The sequence below is a fragment of the Condylura cristata genome, unplaced genomic scaffold (genome assembly GCF_000260355.1).
Source record: "Condylura cristata isolate star-nosed mole 26May11 unplaced genomic scaffold, ConCri1.0 scaffold00014, whole genome shotgun sequence".
NCBI classification, from domain to species: Eukaryota; Metazoa; Chordata; class Mammalia; order Eulipotyphla; family Talpidae; genus Condylura; species Condylura cristata.
This window is the reverse complement of record NW_004567115.1, coordinates 8093349-8111222: the sequence shown is the minus strand read 5'-3', so window position 1 is coordinate 8111222 and position 17874 is coordinate 8093349. Positions and strand designations below refer to the sequence as shown.

At 43.5% G+C, this 17874-nt stretch overlaps 1 protein-coding gene across 1 annotated transcript in view; it reads left to right on the top strand.

The window, feature by feature from the left end:
• CLSTN2 (calsyntenin 2) overlaps positions 1-17874 on the top strand; it is a 599321-nt gene that overhangs the window by 547687 nt on the left and 33760 nt on the right. Inside the window, exon 9 of the mRNA XM_004682158.2 lies at positions 9239-9401. Coding sequence (XP_004682215.1) covers positions 9239-9401 — 163 coding nt within the window. The remainder of the gene's footprint in view (positions 1-9238; positions 9402-17874) is intronic.

Here is a 17874-nt window from a genome sequence, read left to right as displayed (position 1 = left end):
AATACAGGGGGACGCTGAGGCATCCTGACACTACAAGTTATTTGTGTAGTAATCCCACTGTGTCTTGCCTTGGTTTGGGCTAGAAAGTAAGGGGAGCTGAAGTACATAGGTGAAAAGAGAAGCAATGATATGGGCAGGAAATACCAGCTTCAGGGGGGAGGCTGGGGACATCTGCTCAGTCCATAGGAAGTTGTATAACTCCTTTTCCTTAGGATAAGTGAGGGGGAAAGTGCTAACATCCATTCTGTTCAGATAATGGTGAACTAGGCAAGGTGTGTGTGCAGGACCCAGGTTAAAGCAGGAACCTGGACGCAAAGGGTTCTGTCGCCAGAGACTTGGTCAGACCTGGGGATACTGACTGAGCACCATCAGCATTTATGAAAAGCTGGAAGAGGGAGTAAGATCTCTCAGAGTTATAGCCATGGGAGTTGGAAACAGGCCCTCCCTTCTTCTTTTAAAGATACTAATCCCACCTTAGGGAGCTCACCATTATGAACTCCTATAAGCCTAGTTACCTCCTCAAAGCCCCATCTCCAAATACCATCACATTGGAGAGTGACAGCTCCAACATACAAGTTTTGAGGGGGACACAGGCCGTCAGTCCATAACACAGGGAGCTGCTGATGCTGCTAGTCCAGGCGCCACACTTTGAGGACCAGCACTGAAGGAGTCTTGCTAAGAGAAACCTGTTCAGCTGTGTTAAATGAGGCTTTTCCAAAATTGTTTTGACCCTGGATGCCATCTTCTGGGGAGCCTCTTGCAAGAGAGTGTTTACAACCCCAGCTGGAAAGGAAGATCAGAAGGGTCTAGTAGTCTCCAAGCGATATTAGTGAGGTCATCTCATCTAGCCCATCCCTTTCTTTACCTGATCCCTGCAGGAGGCAGGGACAAGGCACTCAGATACACAATTTCCTGAGTAGACTTTCCTTTAAAAAAAAAAAAGATTTATTTATTTGTGCATACAGAACTGGGGTACAGGCCAGAGACTCAGGGGTGGCAAAAGACTTCACCAGAGACAGAGTGGGGAGCTAAACAGGCCGACTGATGAAGTACACTGCTGAGGGGAGCAGCAGGCAGGTCAGGAGAGGTCTGCCGCGCCATGTGCGTCACCTCCAGGGCGGAAATTGAACTCATGCGGAAGTGGTTTCAGCTTGTAAGTGCAGTGCTTTAACCAGCTGCGCCACCAGGAAGGGCCTTTTTTTTTTTTTATGCATATAAGAGCTGTTGTGTAAGCCAGAGGTGCTGGGGTGGGGGTGGTAGTGGTGAGAGGATTCACCAGAGACAGAATGGGGAGCAGAGCCTGGAATCGAACCCATGCTGCAGTGGCTGCCAAAAGCTTCATTGTGCAAAGACTTAACCCCTTGTGGAACAAAGGAGACCCTAGACTTTCCACCTTAACCTCAGAATCCCAGGTTAACTCTACCAACGTGATCTGCAAGGGTCCTTTGCATTTCACAGACCAGCACCAGTCCAGGCAGGAAGAAACATTGGCTTAAATGAGACATTAATTAAGTGCACATTTTAATGCATGAAAATGAGGCCATCAGGAAGACTTGGAAATTAAGGGGTCTGCCCAGGGTAGAACATTGTTTAAAGGCAGTGGTGGGAAAGAATGAAACACCTGTTATAAGCTGGTTACACAGACAAAAACCACAGCATGGTGCCAGGACCCATCAAGTTGTCAGGGGAGTGAAGGTATGTTTCCTCTCTCCATGGATGACTTTATCTCCTGGATGCCAGTCATTCTTGGTTTGCACACTCCAAGCACAAACTATCACAATGGTGTTTCAGGGTTACATTGGGAATTTACCCAAATATTGTTTCATGCTCTTACAAGTGGGGTTGGTCTCTTGACACAGGCTACCGGTCATGTTCCCTGCTCCCCTGTGCTCAGCCACCCTGAGTTAGCCATTTCTTGTTGACAGAAGCCCAGTAGGTACCTTCTGAGCTGTCATAATCACCTTCTACTGAAAACATACTATATTCTCCCTGCCAGTTTGAAAGTGCTGGCAACCTCCTGAGAAACTCCTGACTAGATTTGCAAACAGGAGTGACAGCTTCACTCTGACATGAAGTTGATCTTAGGGCTAACGAAAACTTCATCTTTCCAATGTTCCAGAATAGTGGCCTGAGGCCAAATGGCCTTATACATCAGCCTGGAGAATCCCATTAATATGGTTCCCACAACCCTCCCTGGTGGCACAGCAGGTTGGAACTCTGCACTGCAAAGCTAAGCCAAGCTGTGGCTGCTTCAGTGCAAGTTCGATCCCCGCCCCAGAGGTGACCCACATGACACAGCAAACCTCTTCTATCTTTCTCCACTGCTTCCCTCAGCAGTGTACTTTGTCAGTCTGCCTGTTCTGCTCCCCACTGTTTCTGGTGAATCCTCTTGCTGCCCCTGTACCTCCAGCCTGTAACCCATTTTAGTATGCATAAATAAATAAAATCTTAAAATATATATATGGTTCTCACACCCCTGGTTCAGTTTCTTTGAACTTCAGGAGAAGAAGTTCAGCTTTGACCTGCCTTTCAAATCTGCGGGGCAGGGACTTACTTAGCTCTATTATGTCACTATTGTCTGAATTTTATGTGATGACACTGTTAAGGTAGTGGAGTCTAGAAGTCAGCCCCTAAAATAAACATACTCCTTGGCATGACACACAGGTGATCATGAGTCCAACCCACAGCTCCCCCTTCCCGCACATTTTTGTCATGACGTTTGTTAGAATGTAGAATTCTATCACTCCCGGAATCCATGTCTCTTAACGGCATTATCAAATTGTTCCTGTTGTCATTATCTCATCTAGCTTCCAGTTCAGAATTCTGTGGTCAGCTTTCCTGATTTATTTCTACTTTAACACCTATGTATTTTATTTCACTTTTTCAATTTTGCCTTCCCATATTCCCTTTCCAATTGTTCCATTTTCTGTGGTCTTTGGAATAAGAGTTTGATCATTTGATCACTTGCAAAGGATTGCTTCTTCTTTGTTTTGCAAGTTTTTACTGTGAGCTCATCTCCAGCAGGAATTGGCCTGCTCACATCCTGGCTTGTGTGCACATCTCTGTAAAGAGGTTTTAAGTATGTTTTTGTAGAGCCCCTAAAGACTTCTGGGCGCATTTGTAAGTTAGTCTCTGAGCTCAGGATTTCTGTGGGTGGGGACTGTGTACCTTTGCACACACACACACACACACACACACAGAGAATAGGTGAGAGGACCCAAATTCTTGGAAGTAACTCATCCCAGAGGGGTTGGCTGGCTTGTTCCTGCATCCCTAAGTTGACAGCAGTAACTGTCCCAGGACTCAGACTTTGCACGCACACTTTCTGCAGACATATTCACCAACTCAAGTCACATGGAGACATGAATCATCCTCCCTCATTCCTCATGGGCTTTCAGACCACATCTGAGAGGGTGGGCCACTCGGTTCCAACTCTCAGTTGCAGTTTTTATATCTTACTTGTTTGTTATTTATGCCTAAGGAGCTCTCTTTCTAGTTGTCTTATTTTATTCTGTTATTGTTACTGTTATATTTTATTCACCATCTCAATGAATTTGGAAAAGGGAAGAGGTTTCCAGATCTGCTGAGGCTGAAAATATGTGCTAAGCATTGTGTAGGTTTTGTTTTAGTTCAATTCACATAATAACCCCTTTATAGACCTGTTATTATTATCTTCACTTTACAGATGAAGGAGCCAAGGGTTCGGAAAGTTCAGTTATATTTCCGAAGTCCTAAATAGTACTCCCCAGAGATTTCTGAAGCAAATGTGACACCCAATCCATTATTCATGGACTTAGGGTACAGGACTCCCTCTCACCCTCCCTGGCCACCCACTGGGCTAATGTGGCTGCCTCCACCCCCAGCCAGCTGCCCCATCCTGCTCACACTCACACCAAAGTGCTGTCATTCCCTTACTGAAACTGATACTCTCCCTCGCTCAAAGGCTTTCCACTTTGTCATAACCTGTTCCAGATATGCCTTCTCAATCTTATCCCTTTCTGGAATGCACTTCTGAGTAGGAATGAGCATAGCAAGCCAAGAGTAGATGAGAGGACTATCATCATGGCTTGGCAGTAAATGAGTGGCATGAGGCAATGAGTGGGGAGCCCAAAAATGCCTGCTGCTCAGGGTACGTCAACAGATTGGATGAGGAAATGTCTTCTGACGCAGTGAACACAGGAGAGGGAGCAGGAGTGTCTGGAGAGGGAGGGTGTTCAGCTCAACTTTGGACATGATGAGTCTATAATGCCTATAGAATTATCAAGTGGAGCCATTTGAGTAGAGTCTGACACACAAGCCCATTACTCAGGAGATAAGAATCCACTGAGAATCCTGAATTAGAAATGAATGAATGAAATTTAGTCTCTGGTTCCATGGGAAATGAAAAGACACACAGTGTGCATGTAACAAACAGTGGGATATGTGTTACATCTAACTCCCACTGGAAATGCCTTGAGATTATTTGCTAAAGTTCCCGGAGCAGAACTGGCCCTCCTACTTTTTAGGATTGTGGCAATGATTAAATATATAGGCGATATGATTATGTTTAAAAATTGAGAAAAATGTTCCGAAATGTATTGTAATCATTACTATCCTTCTGCTGCCCAAAAGCACCCAGATCTCATGTTACCTACAAAATAGAAGTAACCCAAGTCCTCAGACCTCTGATTCAAATTTTTCTCGTGGTTGTATCTTCTACTCTGCACCCTTTCTCAGCTAACCTCGCCCTTTTAAGCTCTGTGTTTTGATTCCTTCTTTCCTTCTTTCTCCAATGCAATCAGACACCCGCCACTCCCTCCTGGTACACTGCACAAATCTGTACCAGACTGAGTCACAATTACAAGCCTTTGTGTCAATTCCATGATTGCACCGGAAGTTCCATGAAGGCAGGTGCTTTCTTTCATTCACAGAGCAGGATGTGTATTTAATATATGCCTGTAGGAGTGAGCGAAAGAATGAGCAATCCTCCTATGTGTCAGACATAAACCCTTTAATGATAGAAAAACAGATGAATGAATAAATATGATGTTTCTGCCCCATTTGCCTAGATTTTTTTTCTTTGTCATCTTCACTGTAGCTCCTTAAATATATCAACTCTCCTAGGCAGAATTTTTGTCTCACAGTGCTTTGCACCTGGTCCATAACACTTATCTCAATCCCTCTTACACTTGAGTTTACTGTGCATTTAATACCTGTCCCCACTCCCACTCTCACTCCCACCATTTGGTTGAAAACCTTGAAGGTAAAATACCTATCTGATCAGTACTACATCCTGGACAGCTCCTAACAGTCCCTACCACATGGTAATTAGTAAATGTATCTTTTGAAATAGCTACATCCAACAATCCTGATTGATTGGGAACATCAACTCCTAACTTCCAATGGGAAGTTTAACTGCCATTTCAACACTTTTACACCCTGATCTTCTCATGGGAGACTTCTTGGTTGGCCCTGACTCATCCTGGAGTACCATCCTACTCCCAATTGAGAACTCCTTTAGCATTTTCCTGGCAGCTTTTATCATTTGTCCTTGGGGCTGGTCTCTGACTTACTTATCAGCACAGCTGCCCACTTGGAAACACACCTGTAGTTTTCAGAGAGCAAAGTGTCTTTGGTCCAGACGAGGCCTAGGGCAGTGTCTCTGGGGATGGCATTGGATGTGCTTGGTGCCAGCTGCATTCACCCGTGATTCACGGACAGTCAGCAATTAAAGTTCTTCTCTCCCCCCAGGAAAGGTCACTTTGCTTAATTTCCTTCTTTCATGTTTGAGCTATGCATTGACACATTTATTTTGCTGCCTCCTGGCTTGATCATTTTTCAATTACAGTTTGTCCCTGAAGTTCTAACAGAGGGTTAATACAGGTCTCTTCTTGATCATAGATCGACATTTATGAAACCTTAATTAGGCATTTAGCTGTCTTCATAGATTACTTGGTATGAGAAGTCTGCAGGCATAAACGTGGTCTGCACTAAAACCTGTTTAGATACCCAATTAGGAACTCACTGGGGGAGCTCCCAATTGTTCCTACCTCTGAGTTTCAGCTCAGGCTGCTCCCCCCTTCCAGAAGGCGCTCCCTTTAACCTGGAAGAATATGAATCCTGCCTTCTTTTGTGACCAATATTAAAATGAGATAAACGGTGTCAAATATTCAGAACTTAATTTTTTTCAAATACTCAATGTAATAAGGACACGATGCACAAATACTCACTCTTTGTGCAGTAGAAATAGGCACAATTTTTTATAGAAAAAAATTGACAATGGGTGTCAAGAGCCAGCAAAATCCTTCAGTATTTGCTCCTTTACCCAGTAATTCCAATTCCAGGAATCTTTGCCGAAGACATAACCAGAAATGGGGGAAATATTTATGTACAAAGAAATTCATTATAGTATCATTTATATTTGCCGATATATAATACCTGTAGTAAGGGGATGCTTAAATATATTGTGGCAAATCCATTTTATGCAGACATCTAAAATGAAGTTGGCAAAGGCATTTTAATGCTGATGTTAAGCTAAACCACTAACATTCGAATTGTATGTACTGTGTGATCCAAACTGACCTTTCCCAACTGTTGTTTCACAAGGTATTTATAGGAGAGTTATAAATAGAAAAGTTCCATTTTCCGGCAAGCTTAGAAAGTCATTACAGGCACATACTTTGAGGTTGCAGGGAGCCTTGGCTATGCTAATGAAATGGAACATCAAAACCTAAAAATTGAGGCTGGGTGTCCAGAGTCCCTGCTTCTATGGGGGGCATGCTGGGACACGCTTTAGAAAAACTGGGGGAAAATGCCTCGAAAAGGTCGCAATGTTGAGAAAGTTGTTGCTGCTGTTGAGGTATGGAATTACATATTTTTTTCTCCCACAAAGTTTATTTTGAATGTCCTACAAAAATTCTGCAAACGTTGTGAACAGAAGTCAGCTGGAGGATCACTCTCCATCTAGCTTGGGCAGACCCGGGCTGCACATGGATGTACATGGTGGATGCCAGAGGGGTACTAGATTGGTGGTGGTGGCGGCCATGGTGGGGAACCTGCAAGCTGACTCTCTTGCTCTGCCCACATTCCACAGGCCATGGGCTGTGGTCATGGACACTGTACCATCACCTGCTCCTTCCCAGCCTGGGCCTGGTCAGAGGTTTTCCAAAGCCTCAGGGAATATGCCCCTGATGTAAACCATATTCAGGGTCTTGGAATATGCTGCCTTGTTTCCCCTGATTATAAATCTCAAGATACTAGACCTTCCTGGATCGGGTGCTTCCTTATTCAAGTACTCTCCTTAATTCCCCACTCTTCTGTCACCCTTAAACTCTGTCTTCAGTTCTTCCTTTTTTCTGTCCGCCAGCCTCTAGATTAGCCCCATCCTAATCACAGGTTCTTTCCAGAGCCCTGTACCCAACACACCTGTGATCTCAGGTACAGAGCAAGAGCGGGCTAAAAGATGAGCTAGGAGCTCTAGAGAGATGTAAACAGTCACTGAACTGTATACTCAGTGCTGTATAACAGGATGTTGGGGTCATCTGCCTGGACGCCTCCTACTTACTTTCCAAGAGCCCCTAAAATATTCATCAGACTTTATCACATTAATGTGTTTCAAAAGGAGCAATTTTCTTAGACATGAGACAGGACAGTATAAAAAGAACATTAAGGAAAAAATTCTTATTCCAGAATGAAAGGGAAACGATCATTTAGCATCCCTGTTGGTGTTATCTATTCATGAGAAACAGCACATTTAATCCAAAGTGGATGTAGGGAGGGCTTTGATGCCTTCACCTTGTGGTCACCTTCATGCAGAACTCATCTGTCTCCACTGCCATGGATGGCAGGGGTGATGGAAGCCAGAGGATGCAGATGAGAGAGATTCAGAGGCAGCATCCACAGGGTGCATAGGGATTAGAGAGAAAGGGAGTCTAGAAAATAAAGTGTCTAATGTGATTTCCAAGGCATCCAGAGAGAGGGTACAGCATTCTCCATCCTGTCACCTTTTATGCTTCCTATCTCCCTTCCCAAGACACACCAGTCTTGGATTCTGCTTTGGATCGTGCTGTGAGAGCTCAGTCCCTTATGGTCAACATTTTGTGATTGAATGGCGCTAGAATGGAGACACAGCATCTCTATGTGCCTTAAAGTTTAGTTTGGGGATCTCATTTTTAAGACCAGAAATCTTGGCTGGAAATGGTTGTTGGGTTGCATAAGAGGAGGAGGTCTAGAGATGTAATGTATGAGCATGATGACTATACTTAACAATATTGTTTTCCAAATGGTAAACGGATAAGCTGCAGGTGTTCTCACCACATGCGCACAAGGTGGCAACTGGAAAGAGATGTGTTAATTCATTTGGCTAATCATGTCACTGTGTTTGTCAAATCCTCATATTGTATATCTTAAATGTATGCAAGTTTTTAAAATACGTTATTTTTTTAACAGTGAGGGGAAACAAGGCAGAGTACTCTGCTTTGAGTCCAGGCTAGTGCAACCCTTCTTTGGTCCTTCTCTTCCCCTGCTTCCCTCAGCACCCCAGTACTCCAATAGAGGACAAAGCTCAGTCCTCTTGGAAAGACTCTCTCAGAATTTATTTTATTTGCTTGAGTTAAAGATGGGGCATGGGATTCTAATAGCACCCCAGAAAGTCTTCAAATAGAGACAATGGAACTGAGGGCCCAATTCTTCTACATCCATCCTTCTTCATCTTCCTGATCGTTCCCGTCTGTGTACTACTTTCTAATCCTAACTCATCCCTCTTCCATTATCTTCCCTCTCCTCCCTTCCTTTCCCCATCTCTCTCTCCCTCTTCATTTCTACTTTCAATGTAGCATTTTCCTCTGTATAGTTCCATCTATTCCCAAGCTCAAAAAAGTAGTACTTCTTTTCTCTTCTAAAGAACTAAGAACATTTTCATACATAGCAAATTTAAGCAGATCCTCCCACCTATCCACCAAAAACTTGCTAGCTTAGAGAGTTGGTAATTATGTGAACAAGAAAATCTGTCTCTAATCAAATACTTGCTTAATGATTGTATTCTCAGGTGCTCTTCTCCCCCAGGTTTTTTTCTATAATGTTTGAAGTGAGCTTCTTCTATAACTTCAGTTCATATTACCCATTATGTTCCTTGAATTCTATGCAATAAAATTATTGATAAAAAAGGTCTTCTTCCCCTTTCATAATTAGAATAAAAATCGGTTTGATGCTTCATTGAATATCCAATTTTAAGTGCTGCTTCTTCCTTTTTTATTATTAGATTTGTGACAAAGAGTGGCATTACTATGTCATCAATGTGGAGTTCCCTGTGGTTTCTTTGTACATGGATGGAGCAACGTATGAACCATACCTGGTGACCAACGATTGGCCCATTCATCCATCTCACATAGATATGCAACTCACGGTCGGCGCCTGTTGGCAAGGTAACCCTAAGTCAAGAGCTTTCAACCCCACCCAAACCTCCTCCCTCCCCAGCCCATCTGTGTTCAGTCCATGAAAGTTACTGATAGACAAACTGGAAAAACAAGTGGTGTGAGAATTGTCCAGGGAAACTTACTATCCCTTACTAATAAGACATAATTTATTAAAAACAAAAAAAGGATTAAATCAGACACTAAGCTTATATAATAAGAAAGTGCTTAGTGTGAGACCAGAATTTGATTTTAGATTGACACAAGTAGATTTGTAATCTTTTTTTTGTTCTGGAACTCATCCAGTTTCAAATGGGGGCTGTATGGTGAAGAACCCATTGACTCTTGCCCCAATATCACCAGTTGGCTCTGATGAGTGCTATGCTGGTCAAGAACCAAGGATCTCCTTTTCTCCTCATACAATACTCTGCTCAAGGTATTCAAAAATGTACAGTATGTGGGGCTTTGCTTGTATGGTTGGGTCAGATGGATTATCCACAGATACAATGGAAGTCCACTGACGGTCAGTTCTGAACAGAGCCGATATATGCTGAGAGAAATAATATAAACTCTGTCTTCTGAAGCACTTGCAACTCTAGAATACAAACTTCACAGAAATCTGTATTGCCTCTGTTAATCTTTTGCTATATAATTAGGTGACCCTCCCAAACCAGGAAAGAGAAATTTAGACTTTGGAGTAAAAAAAATTTGAGTTTGTGTTTAGTCCATAAAATTTCTGCCCTGTCATATACTGCCCATGAAGGATTGCCAGAGTCCCTAATTCTCTGAGCAACTACCACCTATAAAACTAGAGTGACACCTATCTCATAGGGTTGTCATAAGGACTGGGTACTGGTCCAGACATGTTTCAGTAGAATGAATGAGTACATTTGAAAACATCTGCTCCTTTACTTCTCTGTTCCTTGTCCCTAAACCCAACATGGCAGATGGTCTGTCTACAAGACCTTGCTATGTGCTGGCTTGTGTGATACCAGCTTCCCATGGCTCCTTGGTGGCACTGATTTTCATTTCCTTCCCACAAAGACCCTCCTACCAGATCCATCTGGAGGTCACAAGAAGCTCAGTAAGGCTGGAGAATAGTTATCAGAAGATGATATTGGGAGAAAGGACTTGTGGTGTAGGCAGGAACTTGAATGTGCATACTTTGGGAAAAGTGTGGAGAAGATTTGGGTCTCGTCCTTGAACAAAAGGATGAAAAGGAGAAAATCCTTTAACCTCTTTCAAGTTGGGCTTCTAGGATGAGCAAGAGTTCTAGACCTCCCTGGTGGCGCAGCGGGTTAAAGCACCACACCAAGAAGCTAAAGCCCCTTCCCCAAGAGTTCGATTCCCGCCCCGGGAGGTGACCACATGGTGTGGCAGACCTCTCCTGACACGCCCGCTGCTCCCCTCAGCAGTGTGCTTTGTTGTTACCTGTTCTGCTCCCCACTCTATCTCTGGTGAAGCCTCTCACCACCCCTGCTCCTCTGGCCTGTACCCCAGTTCTGTGTGCATAAATAAATAAATCTAAAAAAAAAAAAGAGTTCCCTAGGAAGATAAGGAAGGCAGCAGCATGTGTCATAGCGAGGAGCTTGACACACCTATGCTCATATTCTACATGTCAGGGCTCCCTATCACTAGAATGCACATAGGCCAGAATGAGTAGAGAAGAGTCTGGGGAAGGAGCTGGGTCCTTAAGATGCGCTACTGCCACACTAAGAGCTTGGGTTCGCATGAACACTTCCTCCTAGGAATTATAATTTTTTGTCTCAGAAGGACACATCAAAAGATCTTTCAATAGGATACCAGACTGAAAAATTAGTGCTCTCTGATGCAGCTCTCATCTTGGCTTGTTTCTAAACCTTTGGAAGTCCACTTATATGCTGTTACAGACCTGCAGTGTGCAACTGTAATTGCCTTTAGGCCTGCAATTGTGTGGTTTTTAGGTGCTTTTTTGGTTGGCACGGGAACTAGTTCACATTTGTGAAATTTCCAATCGGGCTTAACAATGGGCATAGAAAATTATTTGATAGCAGCTGCTTGTTGGGTCCTCCGGGGAACTGGCTTCAGCCCAGTTACCAGGCACTGCTTCGCAGTCCCAATTAGCCTACTGTGTCCTGTTAGTGAATTGAAAGCCAAAGCAATCAGTGAAACCTCATTTTCATTGGTATTTTTTCCAGTAATTAAAAAAAAATTGAGACTTCATTTATACTTAAGAAATGTTGCCAGTATAGCCTTGAGCATATAGCGATCTTAATTTTAGAGAAAGACTCTTGCAGTCAAAATGAACTTCACATCATAAAAATGCCCTCCTTCCTTGGTATGGCCAAAGCGCACCATCTTCTGTTCTCAACGTAAAATCAGACCAAGTTCTCACAAGGCCAACCTCTGAATGACTCAGAAGCTGCTGCCGATAGACAAATACCAGGTCCCTGGTCTCTTTCTGGGACACAATATGGGAGAAGATCATTTCAAAGACTGATTAATTTGTCCTTGAGTTTTTCTCCTCACTTCATTTCTAAAAGCAAAAGTTTGGATTTAACTCATAAATAATGAAAATTGTGTTCACATCTGCTCTGTTCCTGGACCACTAAACTGGACACAGCTGCCCAGTACCGCATGGGAGGGGTCAGGAAGGCTGATGGTGTCAGGCTAGGTCCTTAGAGACCTAGGATGTCAGAGAAGTGCCCCAGCAGGTGACACTGCACAGATTTTTTCTTTCAACTCTATAGCCAGAGTTGTCCTGTCTCACTTACTTCAATTGAACTTGGGGCCCAAGTTCTTTTTTTTTAATAACAGTTTATTTTTACATCATTTTGTACACTTTTTGTTTTTATCTCAATTGTAATCCCCGTGGGCTTCCCATCACCGAATCACCCATGTGCCATCACCATAGTCCCGTGCACTTCCCTCCCCACCCCACCCCACCCCCGGTTTTTGATCCCATTCCCCACTCCACCCCCACAAAATGTCTCTGGTATATGGCTGTTCATTATTCTTATTATTTTCTCACCTGGTCCATTATACTCCTGCTATGAGTGAAACCATCCGGTATTTTTCTTTCTCTTTCTGGCTTATCTCACTAAGCATGATCTTTTCCAGCTCCATCCAAGTTGCTGCAAAAGACATGTGTTTCTCTTTTTTGGTTGCTAAGTAATATTCCATTGTATATATGTACCACATCTTTTTAACCCAGTCATCTACTTTTGGGCATTTGGGCTGCTTCCATGTTTTTCCAATTGTAAATAAAGCAGCAATAAACATGGGGATGCAGTTATCTTTTTGAATCAGTGTTTTTGTGTCTTTTGGGTAGATACCTAGAAGTGGGATTGCTAGGTCATAGGGAAGCTCTATGTTAAGCAGTTTGAGGAACCTCCAAACAGTTTTCCATAGTGGTTGTACTAGTTTGTATTCCCACCAGCAGTGCAGGAGAGTTCCTTTTTCTCCACACCCTCACCAACATTTGTTGTTACTAGTTGTTTGAAGATGTGCCATTCTCACTGGGGTGAGGTGGTATCTCATTGTGGTTTTAATTTGCATCTCCCTTATTATGAGTGATGTTGAACATTTTTTCATATGCTTGCTGGCCATCTGCATTTCCTCTTTGGAGAAGTGTCTTTTTAGCTCTTCTGCCCATTTTTGAAGGGGTTGTTTATTTTGTTGAGTTTCGTCAGTTCTCCGTGTATTTTTGTGATCAGTCCTTTATCACTACTTTTGTGTAAGAAAATGTTTTCCCAATTAGTGGGCTGTCTTTTTGTTTTTTGTAATGTCTCGTTTGCTGTACAGAAGCTCTTTAACTTGATGTAGTCCCATCTATTTATCCTTGCCTTCACTATTGTGGCATTGGGTGCTCTATCTTTAAAGATATCGCTGAAGTGTATGTCGTGTAGTGTTTGGGGTCCAAGTTCTTTTAAAGAAGTGGATAGGCTTATTCAAGGAAGCACTGTCCTAGAGACTCACTCAAAGGACTTTCCCACCCTCCTCCCTGCCTCACTCTCTTCTATTCTTGGTGGATGTCATCCCAGGGTTCCCTACTCATAGCTTTGTTCCCAGGGACCACCACACCTCATCTCTGCCAGGGGCTCCCCTCCAGTTTTCTGGACCTGGACCTTCACAGTGCACCCTGCTTTGCCACTTTGCCCACTGCTGACTGGGACACTCCCCAGTCTCAGGTAGGCTTTCTACCTTAGCTCTTGGTCTAACTGCATTCTGCATCTTGCTTAACAACAATAGCAAAGCAAACAAACAAAAAATACAGCAAAAGGAGCCAAAACAAAGAATAGGAATGGTACAAAAAGTATAAAAAAGTGGAAAGAACCTTGAAAGTTGTACAGTAATCAATAGCTTCCCTCTTCAGATAGAGGGAAATTGGAGCCACCTGTAGGCTTGAGATCTGGTATACATTTCCAGGTCAGACACTAAAATTAGTGCAGAGACTTAGAATGCATGCCTGCACTTAATAAGCTTTTCTAATTTAGTACAAATTCTCTTAATAAAGTCTGTGTTGAAATGATTCTGCATCCCTAGGGTTTCTGCTGCTAGAGAAAGAGGCACGTGCCAATCAGTACTGTCTGCCCTTACACTGAGGTAACATTTCCCAGGGAGGGTCCCATGAATCCCCAGTCCTACAAGATGGCTCTTCCACTCCGAGGCCAACGTCAAGTTTGGGGTACCACATAAACCATGCCACATAAGTTTCCATTCTGGAGAGTCATACTGAATGTTAGCATATTAAAATGTCTCAAAAATCTTCAAATAAAGCACTCCATTTGACATTTAAACCATGTTTCTCAATCTTATTTCACCACGGGATTCCTCCTTGGTGAACATTTGTGTTTCTGTAGCACTCTTTGAGAAACATCTCTCTGGAGTTATTAATGCTGGTCTCTATCCGTTAGGGCATGGAGAAAGCAAGATCTGGCTGCTTCGCAAGTTCTCCTCCCTTCCCCCACCTCCCATCTCAGAACTGAGACAAGGTCAATAACTGATGCTGGCCGATTCACTCCCCATTTTGTAAGCACTGTTGACCAAAGTGTATGATGCATGATCTGACATATACAGGTGGTGACTAACAAGGCATTTCTAGCATTGTCCCTATTAAAAACTCAAGGAAAGCTTGTTCTAGACCCTGTAGTTGATTAAGCATGAAGGTGTATTGGTTTAGCAATGACACAGATAAAACCAGCTTTAAAATGTGTGCGTCTAGAAACAGTATAACTGAGTTATAGTTCTAACTTTGTATCTTACTATGAAACTTATATTACAAAATCTGACAGGGGCCTTAAAGCAAGAGCAGCATCATTTTAGCTCCTCTGAGAGACACACCAGAGGGGCGGGGGAAAAATGAGAAAGATGCCATTGAAGAGACAGAAAACTCATCTTGCTGCTCCTCAGTTCTTTCTACCACTAGAACTCCTGCCATTTGTTTTGTTTTTTGCTTACGCTGAACCCTGACAACCTTGAGGCATAGGTGTGATTAGGATCCCACTATACAGCTAGGGAAACTCACCCCTGCTAAGGGCCACACAGAGCCAGGATTTGCCCTCAGGTCTGTGCCACGAGTGTCATCTTAAATTGTGCTGCTACCAGCCCTGCTTCTAGGGACATGGAAAGGAAGCTGGCATGCCAACCCTAATAAGGAAAACAAGAGGATTCTGGAACCCAGGGTCAGATAGCTTGCCTGAAATCCCTTGGTATTTGCCCCAAAAACCAAAATCAAGCTTAGATCAAAAGATAATTCTAGGCCCATCAGACCTCTGGGTTAATGGCGGGAGGGCTGAATTTGGAGTGAAAAGAGAATTCCAGACCCACTCTGCTGCTGCTGCTTACTAGGCTGGGTCCTCAAAAATAGGGTCCTACCCCCATGCTCCTAGGTTCTTCATCTGGAAAAAGAAGGGTGCATCGGGGTGATAAATAATGTACTTCCAGCTCCCAACTCCAAAGAGTGACTTTTGATGTCATCTGTAAGTCATATGTTTTGTTCACTTAGAACATGCCCTGTAAATATTTGCTGAAATGGCTGGAGAGATGGATACGTAAAGATGGACAAGGTCAAGAAAACCTGCCAAGGATGTGTCATGGCCAATCCTGATGGTAGAACATCTGTGTCCACAGTTGCCTGCAGCCCTCAGCTGCTGTCTCCTAGGGTATAGACAGTTTTGAAGCTGCAGTGTCCAGAGGTCTATTACACACTTCACTTAGTCTTTGCTTTCCGTGGTGTCTCCATCACCCAAATGAAGAAATGCAAGAAAGCAGGATTTCAGTCCTACCATTTGCATTGCTCAAAATTGATACCCAACCATCCATGAAATTGTGTTCATTGAGGGGCATCCCCATCAACAAGCCATGTACAGCCCAGCAGACCAAAGTGAGGGGGGGGACTGGCCCCCACTGCTTCCTCAGACTAAATGGCTGTGGGGACGACAGCAGGAAAGAAGAATCCAGCACACCCGGCACTCGTTCTGCAAAGGGAGTGATTTAATATGTTCACACAACACTGACTTTTTACTTACACTTAGAGGAAAGTGGACATTATCAATTCAAAAGCTATGTTTATAGTCGATGAGCCCCACTTCTCTCGTAAAGAAAACAGAGGGGGAGTTAATTCCCAGTGAAAGCTCTAGCTTAGAATAACACAGGCTGTCATATTTACCAAATACTTCTACATCTTCAAGACAACTGTGTTTCCCAGAAAACTTGATGCAAATCGTTAGGCGTTGCTGATGAAGCAGCTCTCTACCTCAGAACCGAAGATAACAGCGCACTTTCCCAGCGCTGTGTCTAACAAGGTCTGGATTTGAATTTAAGCTTCACTAATTTAAGCTCTGTGGCCTTGGGCAAGTTAGCTGTCTTTGAAAACACCACTTATAAAAGGACTTATAAATGTAGCAGGTAAGAATCTGAATTCACAAGCAAAAACAAAAGGTTTTCCACACCCAGCTTTAGTTTAATCTCAAACCCATTTTCCATCTGAATGGGAGAATTTTTTTTTCATAATATAATAGGTTTTTTTTTTACATCATTTTGTGCATTTTTCCATCTCAGTTGTAATCCCCATGGACTTCCCATCACCAAGTCACCCGTGTGCCATCACCATAGTTCAGTGCATTTCCCTGAGTGGGGAGATTTAACCGTAGCAAATTTGGATTTCTCCCATTTCCTTCAGATGCCCTGGTTTCAGGGGGATTTATGAGGTGCTAATGCCCTTGCAGTATCCTCTGCAATAGGGCTCACCTCTTCTGGTCCTCAGTAACAGAGATCCTTCAGGACTGGCGGCTTCTCTGTATTTCCTTGCCTGACTTAGTAAGTAGAATTATCTCTGCTGCTTCTCACACTCTCTGCAAGACCAGTATAGTCCATCTGCCCAGGTGTGCTGGGCCAGCTTTCCCTCCTGACATGTCAGCCCGCCCAGGACCCAGAAGCCCACTTCAGGTGTCATCGATCTGCCTCTCAACCCTCCTCACCACCTCCTGACAGCCCTCCATCTGGGATATCATTTCCTAGTGCGGGGAAGCCAGCTTTTCACCCCTAAAGTTGATCCATATCCAGATCTTTCCCACCCTTCTAAGGGTTTAGGCTCCTGGAAGCCAAACTGGGGGAGAGATTCAGCCTCAAGCCCCATCTGTGCTTCTTGTCAAAGCTCTCCCTGTGGCAATGAACACAAGCCAGAGATGAGATGTGTAAAATGGGAAATACACCAGGGAAAAGTTAAAAGAATAGAGACTAAGCTCTCAAAAGTACTACCCAGTCACCCAAGGACTGATTAAATAAAATAGCAGATAAAAGTACTTGACATAGTTGAAGGACTAACAGATGATGGCTATTTTTCCCCTTTGATCTGTTACCCATTACCTCTATCATTTATTTGGAAAGTAACCCTGTAGTGCCTTAGTATATCTAAGGCATTGTCAATTGACTCTTAAATTTTTATTTTACGTTCCCTGTGCCTATTCTTTATTCTCCCAGCCAAATGTGAACTCCTTGAGAACATGGCCCGTGTCTGATAATTAACTGAATCTAACAGAAGGCTAGGCAGACAGAAAACACTTCAAAATGTGTGCGGATCTGGCCTAAGGACTCCAAAACCATGTTCGCAAGCATTTAGGGAAGCTCTTTGTGTAAGAAGTCAGGTTATATTCTTTTTTTTTTTTTAAGATTTATTTATTTTTGCATACAGAACTGGGGTACAGGCCAGAGGTGCAGGGGCGGCGAGAGGCTTCACCAGAGACAGAGAGGGGAGCAGAACAGGCAGATCGACAAAGTACACCACTGAGGGGAGCAGTGGGCGGGTCAGGAGAAGTCTGCCACGCCATGTGGTCTCCTCCCGGGCAGACAGGGATCGAACTTATGCGGAAGTGGCTTTAGCTTCTCAGTGCTGTGCTTTAACCCGCTGCACCACCAGGGAGGGCCAGGTTATGTTCTTTTTTAAAATAATTCATGAGCATGTTTATGTCTAAATATTAATAGAGGAGCCATGTGGTATATGCAG